At 37.8% G+C, this 18984-nt stretch overlaps 1 protein-coding gene across 6 annotated transcripts in view; it reads left to right on the forward strand.

Moving 5' to 3' along the window:
* NRCAM (neuronal cell adhesion molecule) overlaps positions 1 to 18984 on the forward strand; it is a 187432-nt gene that overhangs the window by 150426 nt on the left and 18022 nt on the right. For 2 of the 6 annotated variants that reach the window (XM_045031855.1, XM_045031876.1), the window contains 2 exons: positions 13097 to 13222; positions 14803 to 14955. The exons of 3 other annotated variants lie outside the window; for them this stretch is intronic. In XM_045031855.1, coding sequence (XP_044887790.1) covers positions 13097 to 13222; positions 14803 to 14955 — 279 coding nt within the window. Of the gene's footprint in view, positions 1 to 12492; positions 12559 to 13096; positions 13223 to 14802; positions 14956 to 18984 lie in introns of all 6 variants that reach the window. One more of the 6 variants, XM_045031888.1, reaches the window with a different exon arrangement.

Here is an 18984-nt window from a genome sequence, read left to right on the forward strand (position 1 = left end):
TATAACACTGTCCTGTATGTTCAGGGTCTAGGTGTGGTATCACCCTCTTACTAGCATGGGGTAAACAGGCATTATTTCACACAAGCTCATCTACCTTATACAGGTTAGCCTTTATGGGTACGTCCATCCAGCCCACGGCAGTGAGTCTCTGAGCCCAGCTCAACAGACTCAGGCTTGCGGGGCTCATGCTACAGTGCTAAAAAAATCTGTGTAGTTATTTGTGGAGGGCTGGAACCAAGCCCCAACCCTCTGCCTAAGCTTCAGAGCCTAAACTCCAGCCCAAGCACCTACACAGCTATTTTTATGCAAGCCGGAGTCTGTCAACCTGGGCTCTGGGACTCACTGCTGCTTGCTGTGTAGATGTAATATTGAAAGTACTCTGCCGAGCATAGGTACACAAACTAGGGGTGCCGAGGGTGCTCCTGCAGCCCCTGATTTGAAGTGGTTTCCATCAGATACAGGGTTTACAGTTTGGTTCAATGGCTTTCAGCATCTCCACTATAAAAACTGTTCCAGCACCTATGCTGCCAAGTATACGTTATCTGGGAAGAGGAACATCCTTTACTCCTGGGGGAATTCTGTACCACTGTCCATGAGCAGCATTTTTTTGCTTCCCTGCAGAAAAATGACTTTCTGACGGAGAAGCAAAGGGAAGTCACAAGAGTTGTCATGTGACCCTCCCCAGCGGTATGTTTTGGGTGCCCAGGGAAGCTGGCAGAGAGAGAAATCACTGTGGGGAGGCGGGACTGGGGAAGACCCGGCTGGTGGCTTCTACCCTGTGCCAGGCTCAGCTGTTGGTCCCGGCTGGGCTCGGGTGGACGGGACTTCCTCTTCCCCTGCAAAGCACCCCCAGATTTCTCCCCCAGCAGCAGGAATCTCTGCAAACTCCCCCACACCACCCTATCCCGCTTCCTGCATCCATTGCTCCTCAGCTGCAGGGGGAGGGATCCCGGTACAGGGAGCTGCTCCCCCATCTGCCCAACCCCTGTGCATCCAGACCCCCTCATACCCAGACCCTCCTGCCGAGCCTCCCCATCCCCGCACTCAGAACCCCGCCCCCATGAGCCCCACTCCCCCTGCACCTAGACTACTCCGACGAGTCACCCACACCTGGATCCCCACTCTACCAAGCCCTATGCAACTGCACCTGGATCCCCCACTCCCCCAGAATCTGGACCCCCCCCACTAAGCCCCCAACACCCAGACCCGCCTGCCGAGCTCTATCTCCCCAACACTGAGACCCAACCACCTTCACCTGGACACCTCTGCAGAGTCCGATTACAGTTGCACCCAGAGCATCCAGATCCCCCCCGCACCCAAATCCACTACTGAGCTGCCCACACCTAGATTGCCCCACACAGAACCCTCTCAACCCACACCTGCATTCCCCCCACTAAAGCCCTCCACACTTGAGTCCTGCCTTGCTGAGCCTGCCTGCCCACACAGAGAGGCGATGCCCTGGGGTGTTTCTGGAACAGGCCTGGTCCTTGCGCTGTGTCAGGGTTGGGTGCAGCCTTACCACTGAGTCCACATCTTGTGGGGGAGGGGAGGGAGAGGAGCTCCATAGTGATCTCCCACCTCTATGCAGCCAGTGCCCTGTGCTCCCCAATGCCAGGCTGGAGCCTCCACATTTATTTGACAAAATTTGCAGAATTTTAAAATATTATGCACAGAATTTTAATTTTTTGGTGCAGAATGCCCTCAGGAGTGATCCTTTTTCTGAACCATAGTCACTGTTATCCATTTGGTCAACTTTCTTTCACTTACAAATTAAATATGGATAGGAGTTAGATTACTGACAGCACCTTAGGTGAATTTCTCTTCTGCTATATGTCTGTTCACAGAGAGAGGGTATAGAGGAGGTAGCAGATTGAACATATAGGCAACAACTTTCTGTGTCTCCCTTTTCTTCTCTTTCTCAGGCTCTCAAATTTTATGACTGAGCACTCAGGGCTATTTTCTTCAATTGTTGATCTACTGCTTGAGGCATATGTTCATCTTTGGCTTTGGCTTCAGCGCTATTTATTCCTTTGTGAGGTAGCTGGGCCCTTTGTCAGACACAGAATTGCCTTTGTGCAGAGATCTTGAAGATAATACCTTCCTATTCCATGCATTTTCACACGTATAGTTCTTGTAATAGCTTTGGAAAAGGGAAGCAATTGAGACAGTAGATAAGAGCAGAGCCCATTATGTGCATTTTCAATATGCAGCTCTAAACATTTTAATGTACTTATTAGTTGTAAAGATGTCTATGCATATGAGTGATTTAACTATACAGTTTACTGTGAAGACATAATTAACCCTGATGAAACTTCCCTGTTTCCTAAGGAAAAGTAATGGATTCTCAGAATCATAAATAAATGTGTGCGGTAACCTATCAAACATTTTTATACATTTAACAATATAAAAACATTGTCCAGTGGAAAATATATCTAAAGCAGTCAGATATGTTTAACGATATCAGTCAGTGAAGAACGTACTTTAATTCTAATCCAGTATCAGGTGACTCAGACAAATTTAATTTAAAGTGTTTATACTCTGAAATTGGATTTATAAAAATGGTATCTTCTTACAACAGATGTGTTTCTGTTGTGTATACAGCTTACTTTAACATCAGTTTCTTTTTACTGCTTTTTTACTCTATTTATCACTGAAAGGTCAACACAGCTGGGAGCAAGGGAACTGCATTCTTGTTCTTCTTGGTCATCATAAACTAAGTACCAATGAGTTCCAACTGTACGAACCCACTGAAGAAAAATAAGATTCCACATGTATAACTGAGGGTCTAATTTCAACCTTACTTATAAGAACTAGAGACTTTTTTTTTTTTATTTCAAAGAAAACTTTGAAAACATGAACCAAATATAACAGAAACCAAGACATCCAAGTAAGTTCTCGGACAACCTGAAATGACAGCTGTGAAATGTGAGCTGCCTCTTTCATCTCAATGGCAGTTAACTCAGATAGTAATGATGATAATTGATATGTCAACGTGGTTAACTGTTTCCACAGCTGAGACAGCAACACTTGTTTTTTTCCCTCCATCAAGGAGGAGCTAACCCCAAGGAGCCCAGCAATGCATTGAACCCCACTGACGGAGAGCCAAGCCCCAAAAGCCCATTAGATCATTTGATCCAGTTTTCAGCATCTGCACAGTCTTTTGAAAGCAGCATTTCATTTTCTCATCTCAAGTGGGTGGAGCTTATTTTCCAAGCAGAGCTTGGAAGAGTACAACTATTCTTTGTTTTTCCTACTTGACCCCCTGAAGATAAGCACATGTGTGGTGCAAGTCAATGGGACAAGTCCCATGATGCCATGTTCACAGAGTAGAACCACACCTTAAAATGCAGGATCAAGCAAAGCTGTGATAAACTAAGGATCTTTATAATTCCTCAAAATTTTTACCATAGTCTCAAAATAAATCCTCTACCTTCTGAGCCAGTACTTCTCTTACTGTCTCTCCAAGCAGAAATGAACTCTGAAATGGACTGTATACAACTGTTTCTAATCTTTTAAACAACCATAGTATCCTTGTTTTCTCAGTTTCTCTTAGCTGTTGATTGCTAAACTTGAGATTCTTTAAATTACCTCTAGCTGGATTGGTCAGATTTGAATGGTAGTGCTTGTCAGGGGAAGATAACTGCTTCAGGCATCCCAGAATTTTTAAAATCAAAATGAAGAGACGTAATTGTTCTGCAATTTTCACATAATGTAAAATAGATATTTTAAATAGGAAAAAAAAAAGAAGGGTTGGGGGAAGAGACGGCTTCATCGCCCTGCTGTGAGAAGTTAGAAAGACAGAATATTGCAGCAATTTAGAGAAAGTAAAAGGGAGAAAGAATTGTTCAGACTTAATATCCTGTACATATGAACCCCTATAACCAGATTCTCAGGACTTGCTAGACTATTACATCAAGTAGGAAAATCCCTGGGGCCTTGGCAAAGCATAAATAATTGAGCTCCCATTCCTGTCAATATTACCACTCTCAAGAATCCTTAAACAAAAACCAAACAAAACAAGGGAGAGGCAGGATATTCAACACCCCCTTTGTCATGCAAATCTGCCTTTCCCCACACCTGCCCAGATCACTGAAGGGGGAAACAGTCTTCACTTAACTGGATAAATCACCCTGTCACACTCTGTTTACATTCCAATTTAAATTTACATGATCTTTGCCTTTCCTAACCCTAAAACACAACAAGGAGTCCAGTGGCACCCTAAAGACTAACATTTATTTGGGCATAAGCTTTCGTGGGTAAAAAAACTCACTTCTTCAGATGCATGGAAGAAATGAGGTTTTTTTACCCATGAAAGCTTATGCCCAAATGAATCTGTTAGTCTTTAAGGTGCCACCAGACTCCTTGTTGTTTTTTGTGGATACAGACTAACACGGCTACCTCTCTGATACTTTCCTAACCTTGTTCTGTTTGACCTTCTCCATGACTTCTGTTTACTCAGAATATGCAGCTCCTTATAAAGGTGATTTTTTTTTTAGCTACAGCTGGTTAAAATGCATGAATCTAAAAACTGCATATATAAAACACATTCACCACATCAAATATTGGCACTTAGAAGATAGATAACTACATAAATGTGTATTGATGCTTCTTTTGCAATCCATCAACTGGCTGGACTTGAGGCTACTGAAATAAAAGAGAAGATTATCGACTAAGAAGCTGGATACATATACATTATTGAAGCAACCGGAAATACATCATTGTAATTACTTGACTTCAGTCCCACCAAGCCCCTTCTATCATCAGGTCTTACAAATAGGTCATTAAGGAAGGGAGAGAGAATGAAATTTGAGGAACCAGCAAGATAAATACCACCAGAGCATATGGGATGTACTGACATAACACTCACAGAGAGGCACAATTATTTGCATAATCTTCAGCACCATTAGCACTAGAATGCTAACACTTCTAATCAAACAAATACATTAGGATAGTATCTTATTCTCTGTATTAATCCCGTATGATAATCATTAAAATATTACTTTTGTTGTTGCAAAAAGATAAGGTGGGCACTGAGTTTGAAACTATCCCTTTTAAATTGTATCACTTGCATATACAATATGTAGCTGTTTGCTGTGGACTAAAAATTATTTTCAGCAGCATTCTTGTCTCCTAGTTTCAGCTAGAGTGTTGTTCATCTCAGTAGAAGCATCAGCAAATTTGTGCTTGCAGGAAGAGATGAGACTACTTATTAAGGATGGTCCTGTTAGGGCACTTGCCTCCGGAGACCCAAGTATGATTCCCTGCTTTTCCACAGGCTTCCTGCCTGAATTGGGCAAGTCACTTAGTTTCTCTGTGCCTCAGTTCCCCATTTGAAAAAAAAATGGGGCTAATGGTATCTGAGAGGTGACAATACACTGAAAAATGGTGCAGTGCTCAGGTACTAGGATAAGTACTTAAGATAGATTTCCTGCACACTCAGCCTTTTCTCCAATATGACTTGCTGTTGCTAGTTGTTTTCTCTTCAGATCCCAAATCAGGAGGTATTTAGTATATAGAGAAGAGCACTAGTCCGGCCAGAAAAAAAAGCCAGTCATGAGCTCTTAGCTCACATGTGGAGTACTGTAGTGGAATTGCCTTTACAGGAGCTTGTGAAACCATAAAAGAATGCCTGATTTGTCAGTTTGGTCTGTCAAATTAGTTATGCCTTAACCACTTTGTTTTTCCTTCAGCTAAAACTCTATATTCAGGTGCCTACCATCTCCTGTTTTGATTATTGTAGCATCCTCCTTCTCTTTGGCTTCCCTGACACCATTGTAGTCTATCTCCTTTATTCCATATAAAATGCTGCAGCTAAGATCATCCCTGCTCCCTCTTTCAGTCCCTTCAGGGGGCTCCCCCTCCTTTACTGTACCAAATGCAAGCTTCTTGACCTTGCCTTTAAGGCTCTGCATAGCTCTGTCCTAGTATCTTTTTGTATTACTCCCTGTCCACTGGTTCCATCAATGAGGCCAGATTTAATGCACTGTGTGTCCACTTTCTTATGGAATGTCTCCATGATTTCCTCCATCCAGTCCCTATGTGCTGAACACTCATCAGTAGCTGGTCAACATGGCCACTTCATTCTCCTTACTCAAATCCCCTTTCAATACTCATAATAATTGGGAGAGTAGACTAGAGAAGATAGTAATGACTTCTTGGTAATAGCATGCAATCATTGCTTCCTTGCCATAACTTTTCATGGTCCAGACAGGATGTGTAACAGGAAGGTGACTTTCCTGCGGCACTCTACTAGAAGAATATCTTCTCAGCAACTCAAATAACATGAGAGTAGCCTAATACTTGCATCTCCTAATTCTAAAAAAGCAATGAACTCTTGAGTTTCATTGTGCAATAACTGTCTTTTAACAAAAATTCATTTTCACACAATTCTTTGTTTGCTCTGTCAATTCGTGGCAGAATCTGCTACCTGTCGTCTTTTCTTGTTTTATATTCTTGAGGCTATTCCTCATCTACCTATAATTTTGTAATAGTGCCTCATAAAAGGCAGGTCTTATCAATACGGCAATAAACAGAAATAGTATGATGCAGTTGTATAGATATATTCAACATAATTTCACTCTACAGAAGTCTAGAGATGTATGTTTCCTTCTCACCCACCACTTTCTTCATGGAGTAGTAGTATACTGCTGCAGGACTTAGGGATTTCAGGATCCATATGAAGTCACGTTTGATGGTGAGTTTGTCACATGATTGGATCATTACTGAGGGTATTTAATTAGCTATTCAGTTGAACTAAATATTGAAAAAATTATCCGCCTCAGTTTTAAAACTTTGTTATATCTCATTACTCATCTTACCGATTGTGTATTCTATCTGTATCTTAGTTATCTAGAGGAACTGTGTTAGTGAATGGCTGGAAGGTTATATATGGCTATACAGATTAATTAAAAACGGGTTGTCATTGATTTTAAAGAAAGATTATTATTAGTTAGGTCCTGGTCCTCTGATCCTACAATTAGATCCAGGCAGGTAAATGTTTGTACCCAAGAGAGTTCCACTGAAACTAGTGGGGCTCCAGACAGTGCTTCCCATTTCAGGATTGGAGCCATGGTCACTGATAGATGCCAGCTATATTTTAGCATCATATCAGTGCTACAGAGTGGTTAACAGAGATTAATTTGTTGGAGGTAGCTGAACAATAATCAATCAGCCTGTGTAAACTGGTTCGCTTCATAGTAATCCAGTTTCTTCTTTGTGGAGCAAATGTACTATCAAATTACTGCTTGTACTGCACTATTGTATAGTTGCAGGGGCACAGAATTTAATGCACATTTACTGTTTCTTACTGAATAGGCATTTCTTCACAAGAGTACTAAGCTTTTTTTTTTTAACCAGTTGGCATCGGTACAGTTTCAGAGCTCATGCCAATTGTTTTTTATGCATTGATGATGAGTGCTGAGAAACCTCTGTTTTCAGAGCCAAAGGTTAATTGCCATTAGAGGTGTGCTGACCCAGAAAGCAAGAATTTGGATAGATTTACGACAGGCTCTGGGTGTTCAACCACACAGATCCCTGGCTTTCATCACCTCAGGCTGCAGAAATCATATTGTATTATGTAACATGCAGTATCATACAGCATGAGAACACGGTGCATGAGACAGACTTTACAAAACAAAAGAATCCCCCCAATTTTTCTAAAACTTATAGAAAAATGTTAATTTAAAAAAGGACAGGTATAAAATTAATGATGCTGTGTAACTGAACTCTTCATTCAAAGTACTGTCTTCAGTAAGAAAAACCTAGAAAAGAAATCTGAACAATTAGTAAGCAAGGAAGACCGTATAAAAATAACCATTTATAAGAATCAGATGAGAGTATATGTGGAGAATTTGATCATAAATCAGACAGTTGGGTTGATATTGAACCTAAAGTACAAAGAGAATGAAGAACAGAGGCAACTTGGCCATTGTCTACAATTATGTATACGAGGAGAATTTACCAATGCCAGAGGGATTTTAATCTAGCAGTTCTAGCAGTCTAATTAGATCAAAAGCTCTCAACTGAAGTTGGAGAAGTTCAAAAAGGAAATAAGATGCAAATTTTTAACAGGGAATATAATTAGCGATTGAAATAGTCTGCCAAGAGATATAGTAGATTCTTTATCATTTGGAGTCTTTAAATCAAGATTAGAAATCTCTAAAAGACATGGTCTAGTTCAGCCACAAGCTATAAGACTTGGTCAAGGGTTTATTGTGTGAAATTCTGTGGCCTGTATATGCAGTATATATATATAGTCTTTTGTCTGGTGAAAAAAAATTCCCTGGAACCTAACCCCCTCATTTACATTAATTCTTATGGGGAAATTGGATTAGCTTAACATCATTTCACATAAAGTCGCATTTTTCAGGACCATAACTACAACGTTAAGTGAGGAGTTACTGTACTAAGGACCAGATTGTGGCTGACCCCTGTTTGAGTGCACAAATGAGTAAGGACCATTATGTATCTTGCATTCTGCCTGCCAGGGCTAGGCACAGTCCCAGTCGCTGCACTCTCCTAAATTCAAAGACTGCTTAGTATTAACTCACTATATTCTCATTATATGCTCTAGCTACCTCAAAGTGGGTATGGAGGAGTCAGGACTGCAGCCTAATGCCCTTACGTATATGCATCATGATAGTATGTGATCATGTAATTAAAAACTGTTTTCCCCAGGCAACAATAAATCTGGCATTTGCTAACTTATGAGTACTTGATTTTGAAATCTAAATTCCTTTTTTTAATGTAGATTTTTTGGGTCAGGGTTTGGTTTGGGATGTAATATATACAATATAGTCTGGCTGAGAGATGATTTGGGAAGGCATGATCAAAGTCGACCAAAACGTTAATGAAGTAAACAAGAAGTATGGGAGGAAGGAGAGTAGTGATGTGGCTGGATAGTGTGCTGAGGGATTTAACTAGAACTAGTTGGATGAAATGAAGAAAATAAAACAGTAATATAAATATCAGAAAAAAATTCCTGACATGGAAATTATTAGGCTGTGGAATAATCTCATGAGAGAATAAGAGTGAACTCCCTCACTAGACTGGATTTAACAGCTGTAAATGAATTGCAAGGAACTCTGCTGCATTGGGAGGTAGGGGGATTGGCTCATCTTTTATCACAAGAATCTTTCTATCTCTTCAATACTTTTATGATTAAAAGGATCTTGCCAAAAGAGTGGCTTAAAGAAAAAGACTATTTTAAACCACTGTTCTAATTACTGTAAAAATGTTTTTCTATCATTTAGTTGCTTTGTACATCTTTGAGAGATTTTCAGAGAGAATGATCCCAAATGAGTTTGTATGTAATTTTCTCTCTCAACTTGCAGCTAGAAGTACTGTATGAAATGGGTATTTCAGATTTTAAGCCTCCCTAATTTAAAAATGGTGCCATCTGTTTAACAACCTGACTTGATACCCATGGAAGTCAATGGGATTCTTTCCATTGACTTCAGTGATCATTGGATCAAGTCCTAAATGAGTTCATCTGTTATTGCAGAGTTTTGGTGCAGCAGATAATTATAAGTTCTTGCAGTAGGTATTCAGGTGTTTATTTCACATTAGTGAATTAAATGTTATACTAAAGTGATATTTAAGGAGATACTGCAGGTGCTACTTCTGCTCTAAACTGAATAAATGTACGGTCTTGCTTTAATGGAAATAATTTTTGTCCATTTATGAATAGGTGTTAGATGTGAATTTCAGTTAGGAATCCTGTGTTGTCAGCTCTTTCTTGTTCCTTTGTATACCTTTATGATGCAAACAAGGTTCTGTAGTAATAGCTTCTTCTGTTTTTTGGAGATACTAAGATGTGGAAAGGACATAGAAGGGTAAAAATGTTAACCTAGTAAACAAAGAACAAACAAAGAAGCAGCAAGAAGATATAGATACTTTTTAATCAACTAAATTAAACTCAAATTGGCCAGCCGTTAAGAACCACACTGACTTCTGCAGACACTGGAAAATAAGAGATGTAGTTTTAGGGTGTAATTGAAACCTTACAATGAAACTGTGTGAGAGAGTGAAACAAAGGGGAGCTGCTTTTTTATTCTGTTTGGGTTTTTAAAATTATTTTGGGGGCGGGACAGAAGGAATATTAAATATATATTAAAAACTGGACCTCAGATCACGTTTTCCTGGGATTACTTGCACAAGTCAGATGAACAGGCTGCAGGGTTGGGTGTGGAATGCCAGTGTGCTACATGTGATCCTGTATCTTTCATCATTGAACTTTAAAAATATTAATATCTTTTCAGAGAAAATAATAATTTAATTTTTTTCTGCCTTAAAGGATGGTAAGATTTTCTAACCAGTTTCACTATTATTTTTCACTCTGAACAGATCACCCACAAACATATTCCTCGTACATGTATTGCTGGAATGAGGCATTTTCTCTTTAGATTTAATTTGGAGAATTAATTTCACAAACTAAGAGAGGAAACTTAGAATGAGATTTTCACACAAGTCTTTAATATTATGACTATTTTAAAAAATTGGCTATCCTCAGCACATTTTGAATGAATTGCATTATTCTTCAAGATGTACAAAGCAAATCCATAAATATTTGATCCTCCGAGTTAACAGAGTTAGGAACATGGGAAAAGAATAAACTTGGCAGGATTTAAAAAAATGTGTGATAGCACCTGAGAATTGCACCATCAAGATCCTGTGGCCTGTTTGCAAAACAAATTTCAGACATATTTTCATTTACAATTTAATAATATTAATTTGGCAAAGATTGAGTGCCCTCATATTTGTGAATCTAATTTGTAGAGTATTAGTCTGTCTGGTTCCACATGAGGGGTGAAATCCTGGCCCCACTGAAGTCAATGGGAGTTTTTCTATTGACTTTACTTGGGCTAGTATTTCACCTATGGTATTTTGTTGGCCTTTGAGAAGTATTCTTGGTATCATATCTGAGAGAGAGAAAGTGCCTTTTTACTAAAAGTGGAAACCTCAATGACAAATAATACTACAATAGCAGAATATCTGCACAGAAAAACAATTTCATGGATTGCTCTCTGAAGGAAAACCGCTTAGTAAATGCATTGGTCTGGATTTCTATTTAGATGGATTTCAGGATGACATATGTTGTGAAAAATAACCTATTTACTTAATAGCATTGAGCAAACAAGAATACTGAAACTAGGTTTTATTTATGAATAGCCCAACTGAAGAACTATAAAGTAAATATATTTATTTAAAAGAAGTGAGCCAAAATATAGCTATTTAAGGATCCACAAGAAACTGGTCCTACTTGTAGCCAAATGCCTTCTGCTCGTCCAGGGAAAGCACCTCATGTTGAAGGGAATGTCTTTTTGGCAGTGTTTATAAGATAATACCATAATATCCATAATATCAATAATTCTTTCCAATGAATCTTTCTTGACTATGCAAAATATTGATTTCTACCCTTCACACCAGACTATTTTGGTAGTGATTACACCAATATGTGGTTCTTGCTGGTTTTTTCAAGTAGTACAGTCATTTTCCTGCAAAAGTGAGCTTTTGAAGTTTTGGGCCTCTGTTTCTCTTTTTTGTTTAGCCACTCACTTTATATTGTTCAAAAACAGAAACAAAAACCATCCACTTTTGACTGAGTCCAGATTTACTATAGTTGACTAGCTGAATTTCTATTTTTGACTAAGGTCTGAATTAACAACCTGGATGCTGTAACCTACAGATTCAAAAGTGTCCACTTATTTTGGGTACCTCAATTTTAGGGTTACCAACTTGAAACATGAAGGGCCTGATTTTCTGAGGTGCTCAGCACTGCAGCTTCCACTGAAGTCAGCTGGAGTTGTGGATGCTAAGTGCCTCAAAAATCAAGTTCCTAAGTATTTTGAGGCTGGACACCAAAAATTGTGCTATTGAAAATAAATGGAAAATTGAAAATGTAGGTCTCCACCTCCTAAATCATAGAAATTAGAGAGAGAAAAGGATAATATCTCCCAGAGATTCTCAAGGAGTGTGTAGGATTGTCCTACCTCACTCAGTTTTCCAGAACCAGAAAATAAAATTATATGGCTCTTGGTTTTTTCCCTTGAAGTTAGTGTCTGCATACTGATTACTTGCTTCTCAAGAAAGGGTTAGAATTAAGACACATTAACTAGAATCTAAAAATAGTTAATTGCTCTTTTGGTGGGGGAGAGTTACTATTGATGGCTAAATTGTCAATAGAGTATTTAAAATAAAAGTCTGAAATGTTAATTAAGATTATTTAAGAAATGCTCATCTATAAATGTTAGGGTTTAGCACATCTGTAATCTGGCTTGCTTTCAGAGTAATTTACATTACCCTGTCTTTTTCATATTTTATCAAGTACAATTATTTGTAAAGAAACCTGCATGAACTTAGAGTATGCATGTGTTGGTTCACTTAACAGGTAAGATTCTGTTGTCTGCTGTGTTATTTAAACATTATTTTCCTATGTAAAACTGTTTTTACTCTTTTTATGTTTCTTCTTTTCTACTATCTCTGGTGATGAAGGATACTCAGAAACCCTTTTTGCAACATCCCCTGTCATACATACTGTCCATCCAACATTTTATAAGGGTATTATGATCCTTTTTATCATTATAATTTCAGTAGAGATAGTTGAAAAGCAAAATTCTATGCAGGGCCTGAAGTGAGGAATGTTCAAAGTCTGTGAAATACCACATGGAATCAAGGAAATTGTGTACATTTATTACAATACATCTTCTCCTACAGTTCCCAGTACTGAGTGACCTGTAGAATGCTCTTCACTTTTCAGCTGTCTGCATTGTACTTCAAGAGATTTAAATGATAGTATTTTCCAGGGCTTTGGCAATTTGGTATTTTAAAGTGTTTGGCAATTTTAGTGGTGTGGGCCATGCCAATAGAGTTCATAGATTTAGTTCTCCTTTCTAATTTAATAGTGTAGTGACTACCTGCTGTTCAACTACCACATGTGCTAATGCTGCAATTTAGTCACTAATTTTCAATAATGGAAACAATGAGTATGTATGAACCGTACATTCCATATATGTGGTCCAAAGTAGCATAGTGGATTTTATTATATGCATGGAGCCACAATTTCATATTTTGCTTTGTTTTTCTATTGTGTATTCAGTGCGACCAGTTTATCCAAGGATCAGAAATGTTACTGCATCTGCTGCTGAGACCTATGCCAATATCAGTTGGGAGTATGAGGGACCAGATCATGTGAACTTTTATGTTGAATATGGTGTAGCAGGCAGTAAGAAGTCATTTCATTTAATTATTCTAAGTGCTGAGATATATTTTAAAATATTTGAATAACTGAATTTGGCATATATGGATCTAACTTTATTGATAGTTTTTTAAATGTCTAGAAAAAATCTTGTAATTTGATCTAGCAGACTGAGTCATATTAATATAGTAATAAAAATTCCTGCTCTTTGGGATACATGATGCTTAGAAAATAAGCCTTTGTTCCCTTGTGTTACTTTATTAACTCTTGTGAACAAGAACCATTACTACCTTTAACTGCCTGAAGCTGTTCATCATGCAGTGATTACAATCCTGCAGTGAAAATAAATTGTGGTGGTTCTATTAAATGTCCTAAGAAAATTACAGTGACAAAAATACATATATCAAAATAAAAAAGAATCAAACAAAAACAAATCTTGTTAAGTTATCCCTTAAAATAGCAGCAGCCAAATAGCATATTAGGAACAACAAACTTCTACCCAGATATTAGCATGTAGGTAGTAACAAAAATAAAGCTGTAATCCTTTGTAAGGGCAGTTTGATTTAGTTCTCCTTATGCATTAACATTAAGATGCTGAGTTGATAAAATGGAGATACTTCCAGTAAACTGTCCTTATTAAGTGGTGAATAAATTCCAAAGACAGTGTACAGTAGAACCTCAGAGTTACGAACACCAGAGTTACGAACTGACCAGTCAACCACACAGCTCACTGAGAACCAGAGGTACGCAATCAGGCAGCAGCAGAGACAAAACAAAAACAAATGCAATACAGTACTGTATTAAATTTAAACTGCTAAAAAAAAGAGATTTTTTGTTTAAAAAAAGATTTGAGAAGTTAAGGAAACTGTTTCTGTGCTTGTTTCATTTAAATTAAGATGGTTAAAAGCAGCATTTTTCTTCTGCATAGTAAGGTTTCAAGGCTATATTAAATCAATGTTCAGTTGTAAACTTTTGAAAGAACAACCGTAACATTTTGTTCAGTTAGAACATTTCAGAATAATGAACAACCTCCATCCCCAAGGTGTTTGTAACTCTGAGATTCGACTGTAATTTTAAGCCTGCTTATGAAAAGGTATAAGTTTTGTTCTGAACTTTGCTAAGAATCACTTGAGATGATTTTAGAAAAAGATGTACACAAATGTGAGGAAGACATTCAGAATAATCAGGAACTATTTCCACATCATCTTCAGCATTTAAAGAGAATTTCTCAACAAAAGTAAATGTTGATGAAAAGTGCAAGCAGTATTATCAAATTCAGTGAATACATGTTTTCTTTATATAATTTATAATTGCAAATTCAAACACATTTCTTTAAATAGATGCAAAATAATTATCTGTAATGCAGTGGAACAAAAGTACAAAATAAGCATTCTTATTTATATAGTTTTTTCCTTTGATATTGCATGCAGTATAGTACTGATAATCATTATTTTACCTAAAATTATATTCTTTTTGGAGAAAGCAGTTATTTGTTCAGCAAATCCAAGTTTAGCCAACTGACTATAGAAAGTGTTCTGACTATAACATAGAGTAGCAGACAGTAACTTAAAATATTCCAACTTGTTGTTTTCCTAAAATTTTTATAGGCAAAGAAGATTGGAAAAAAGACATTGTAAATGGTTCTCGGAGCTTCTTTGTGTTAAAGGGTTTAACACCAGGAACGTCATATAAAGTCCGGGTTGGTGCTGAGGGTCTGTCTGGTTTTGTGAGTTCAGAGGATGTGTTTGAGACAGGTCCAGGTGAGGCACACCATACCAATTCTGTCTCACATTCAGAATTGTGATATGCCAAGTGCTGAAACACTAGTGGGGAGATATTGTAGCTAAAACATATTGCTATCGTTTTCTTCAGTAGTGCTAAACTACTTTGTAAACTTCTAGACATGCCAGCCTATCTACTTTGTAGACTATGAATGTTTTCCTTCTTTCAGTTCACTTGTTTCCCTGCCATTTATGTTATGGGAAAGAACACTTAGTGTTCACATTCATTCTGAATTCTGTGTACTTAAGCTGAAATTGTTTCTAATTCATCTTTGAATTGAATTAGAACCTATTGTGCAATATTTAAATAACATGGTGTACTGTAACACAGCAGAATATCTATTTTTCAAACTAACAATCTCAATATCAGCAGTTTAGTTTCTAGAAGCATGATGTAAAATTGTTATGAGTTATCAGGAGTTTAGGTATCTGAGTTAAGTAAATATTTCATGTAATCCTTGAATATATCATATGCCAGTAGGATGAATGATAAATAAGAAGATCTCTAGTTATAAATGTTTCTTTTTCCATCAAACATTGGCTCCCAGGTGGTGATTATATCACTTAAACTACAAAATACCATAATTAGTAAGACAGTTTTAAGTATTTGAAGTGTTCCATACATATTTTCCATAGAAAAATAATAGATTTTAGTGCATGAACGTTTGCAGCAGTTGTGTCTTCATATGAGAATAAATGATGTTCATTTAACTCAGAGAAAGGGTTTTATTGGAAATGTATTGATGTCATGATGAAGATGGTGTTGCAATATCAGCATGTTCTTGATGAAATGTTATTGTTTGGTTTGTGTTTCCTAGGCACTCTTGCTCATTCCAAGCAATGTGGGCCATGGACAGTTATCCAACAGATCTTACTTTGGTCTCACCTACTACACAAACATTATGATTTAAGAAAATAGATTGCTAATATGTAAAGTAGTTTGATCAATATGAAATAATGATCCTACAGATAACAAAGCAAGTGATTCACATGCCAGTTTGAAAGAGCGTTCACTTTCTAAAATCATAATGTTTTTGTTTTGTTTCATGTTTACAGTACATTAATGCTCATAGTGTTAAAGTGTTGCTATAGGAAAGCTTTTGAAACATAATGCTAAATAGCAGTGCCCCACAAACATTTGCAGTTTCAGTAAAAAGGTTTTTATTAGTAACCTTTTAGCCAGAGGAGACTAGTGATACCAGAAAACGGGTATGCAAAATTATATATGTAGGTGTGTTCAGAACCAGTAAGCACCAGAGCGCAAAGATTGTATTGTAACTCACTCAAAGTGGCGGGGGAGGGGAAGTCCAAAACTTTCCCAGTCAACATTCCGCTTAACAGTAAAATTTCAGTAATTCAAAAAGTCAAGACTCCTGTATGTATCTGTGAGTAAATTAAACACCTTGGCTCCATCCTTGAGTCTTTTGAGGTTGGGAACACTAGAGGCAATGTTCTCTCTCCCTGGCAAAGGTTCAGTATAAAGCATTGCTTTTGAGTCTCCCATCAGATGAGTTGTACAGCAAAATTCTTTCTAAAAGAATCTAGCTATGTCACTTTCTGAAATCTGGGCTAATGCTGCTAAACACTGGGGAGGGGGACAAAAGAGCAAGATACCTTTTTAGAGTACTCCTTGGCAAGGAAGGAAAACCCTAGACTGGGTATGTGAGGCCTCTACCAGAAAATGTCTGTCTGTTCTAGCAAGCATTCCTATAGAGCATCTTCATAATGTGTGATTTTTCTCTTCTTGAGTATGTCCAGTATAGTGGGTTACGTTTTTTTTCTCACATATTAGCAGCTTCTGTGTTCATCCAGAGTAAATATCTTTCTGCCAGAAGCAGATAATTAGTTTAAACAGGAAATTTTATTCCATTTTTTAAAGTTATACTGGGCTTTAGAAACCCCTCCCTATTGGATATACAATAAGTCAAAGAATACAAGAAGCTGCATAAGTAAGTTTTCATCTGTACTCTTATCATCTCTCTTGCATGTTTTTATGCATGGATTGTTTTGTTTGATACTATTTTCTTACTACATTTGAATGTTAAATGTGCTTGTGTGTTTGCTATAATATTTGCTACTAAAATTTTAATGCCTCATTATATATGCATGTTTACAAAAAGCAAAAATCGCTCTAACATAAACGTAGACAAGAAAAGAAAACTACTGGTATAGGTTATTTTATAATTCAGAGCGAGATCACCTTTTTGCTTCTATTTGTTTTTTTCTTGTAAATATTATCCTGACATTTTTATATATTAAAGTTTTAGGTTTTTAACCTCCACTTTATATAAAAAAGAGAGAAAATGGGTTTGTTTTATTTTGTCATGTGTATTAGCAGAAATGTTGGGATCAGTTCTGTAAGAAATATTATTCAACTTCTAAAAATCAGAATACAGATGCCCCACCAAAGGCTTTGAAAGCTACAAAAATCAATCCCACAGCAACCAGACTCATCCAATGATCAAGAAATCAAGTGAAGGGCAAAACATACCCTCCCCCAGTAAAACCAATAGGAGGATACTAAGAAACAGGCAAACTCATCCCCAGAACTTCCGATGGGAACAGGATTTGCACTCTAGGTGGAATGAGCAGCAGGTCCTGCCTCCAAACTTCAAAGATACCCTGAGTTTGCCTACAGATCCTGGGGAATCCACAAAAATCCAGGATCTGGAGAGCGAGACTGTACCATGGAGGTGGCTGATCCCCTTTCATACAGAGGCAGAGCAAGGGAGATTCATGTGTGGATCTTAAGACATAAACTACTCTTATGTAGAGTTTCTACTGAGATTGGATGTGAGATGCCACTGGTCTCAATAGTAATTCTGGGTAACCTCCCTGAGACATGGGCTCACGTGGAATGGAGCACAGGAATCTGGAAATTCTGGACAAAAATCTCCCATCATCTGTGCAGAGAGGGGACTTTGTGCCTGGGCTTTCCCCATCCTTGTGGATTTGTTGTCTCTACTAACCCCAAATCTCCTGGACTGCTCTTCACAGGCCAGGGGTTCTATGAGTGAGGAGCGGCAGGGAGCAGACAGGCTGATGGATGCACCCCTCCTTTTCATCTCTCAATTGACTTCTCTACAGGGTTCCCTCTCCCTTTAAGGGGAGTCCTCAGGGCAGCTGGCTCCACAATTGTCACATGTGAGAGTGGGAAAACACTGTGTTCACTAGGAAAACTCGTCCTGTGTAACAGGATAGGAAGCACGGGGCACAGCACTCAAACCACAGATTTCTGGGATGCTCTGGAAATGAAAGCTCCAATCCTGCACAAAGGCCCTCAGTGTCTGCTCTATAATTGATGTCTCTTCTGAATGTCACTTTCCAAAGTCATGGTAGACAGTCAGAGGAACTCACTCAGAAAGAGACCGAGGGGGGGGGCTGCCCAGTCACATGCCACCTAGTCCTTCAGAAGCTGAAAAGGGTTGTTATAGCAATCGAGATGTACTGTCTGATAATATTTGGCTTGGAAGAGAGCAGAATCTGCTCTAAATGGTGCTCAAATGCTGATTTTTTGTTCTAATTGAATGATGGAGTCTTAAATGACCTACCGTCTCCCTTGTTTCAGTGAAATTGGCCTCCGCTAGCCAAAGAGTATTTGCTTTTTTTTAGAATACAACCCAGATGTTTTATAAATTATAAAACACAATTCCTTTTTTTACTATGTATCAATGTAAGTTTGAGAACAATTTTAACATTTGTAAAAAGTGTATATGTGTAGGACATGTACATGTTTTACAGTGAATTATTAAACTTAAATGATAAATTAAATTAGTAAAATACAGGAATATTAGACATATTCAAGAGTCAGTTCTAAGCTTTTTTACTTGTAAACCTACAATTTTTAAATTTAAACATCTACAAACTACAGTGCTGCTTTATCCCTCATGATTGCTAATTGCCACTTGTTATTGCTGCTTTAATAAATTATACATTATTTGTGCAAATAATAATATAATACACATTTAAATGTGTATCAGATCATCTAATATTTTTTCCCTTTCATTC

The sequence above is a fragment of the Mauremys mutica genome, chromosome 1 (genome assembly GCF_020497125.1).
Source record: "Mauremys mutica isolate MM-2020 ecotype Southern chromosome 1, ASM2049712v1, whole genome shotgun sequence".
NCBI lineage: Eukaryota > Metazoa > Chordata > Testudines > Geoemydidae > Mauremys > Mauremys mutica.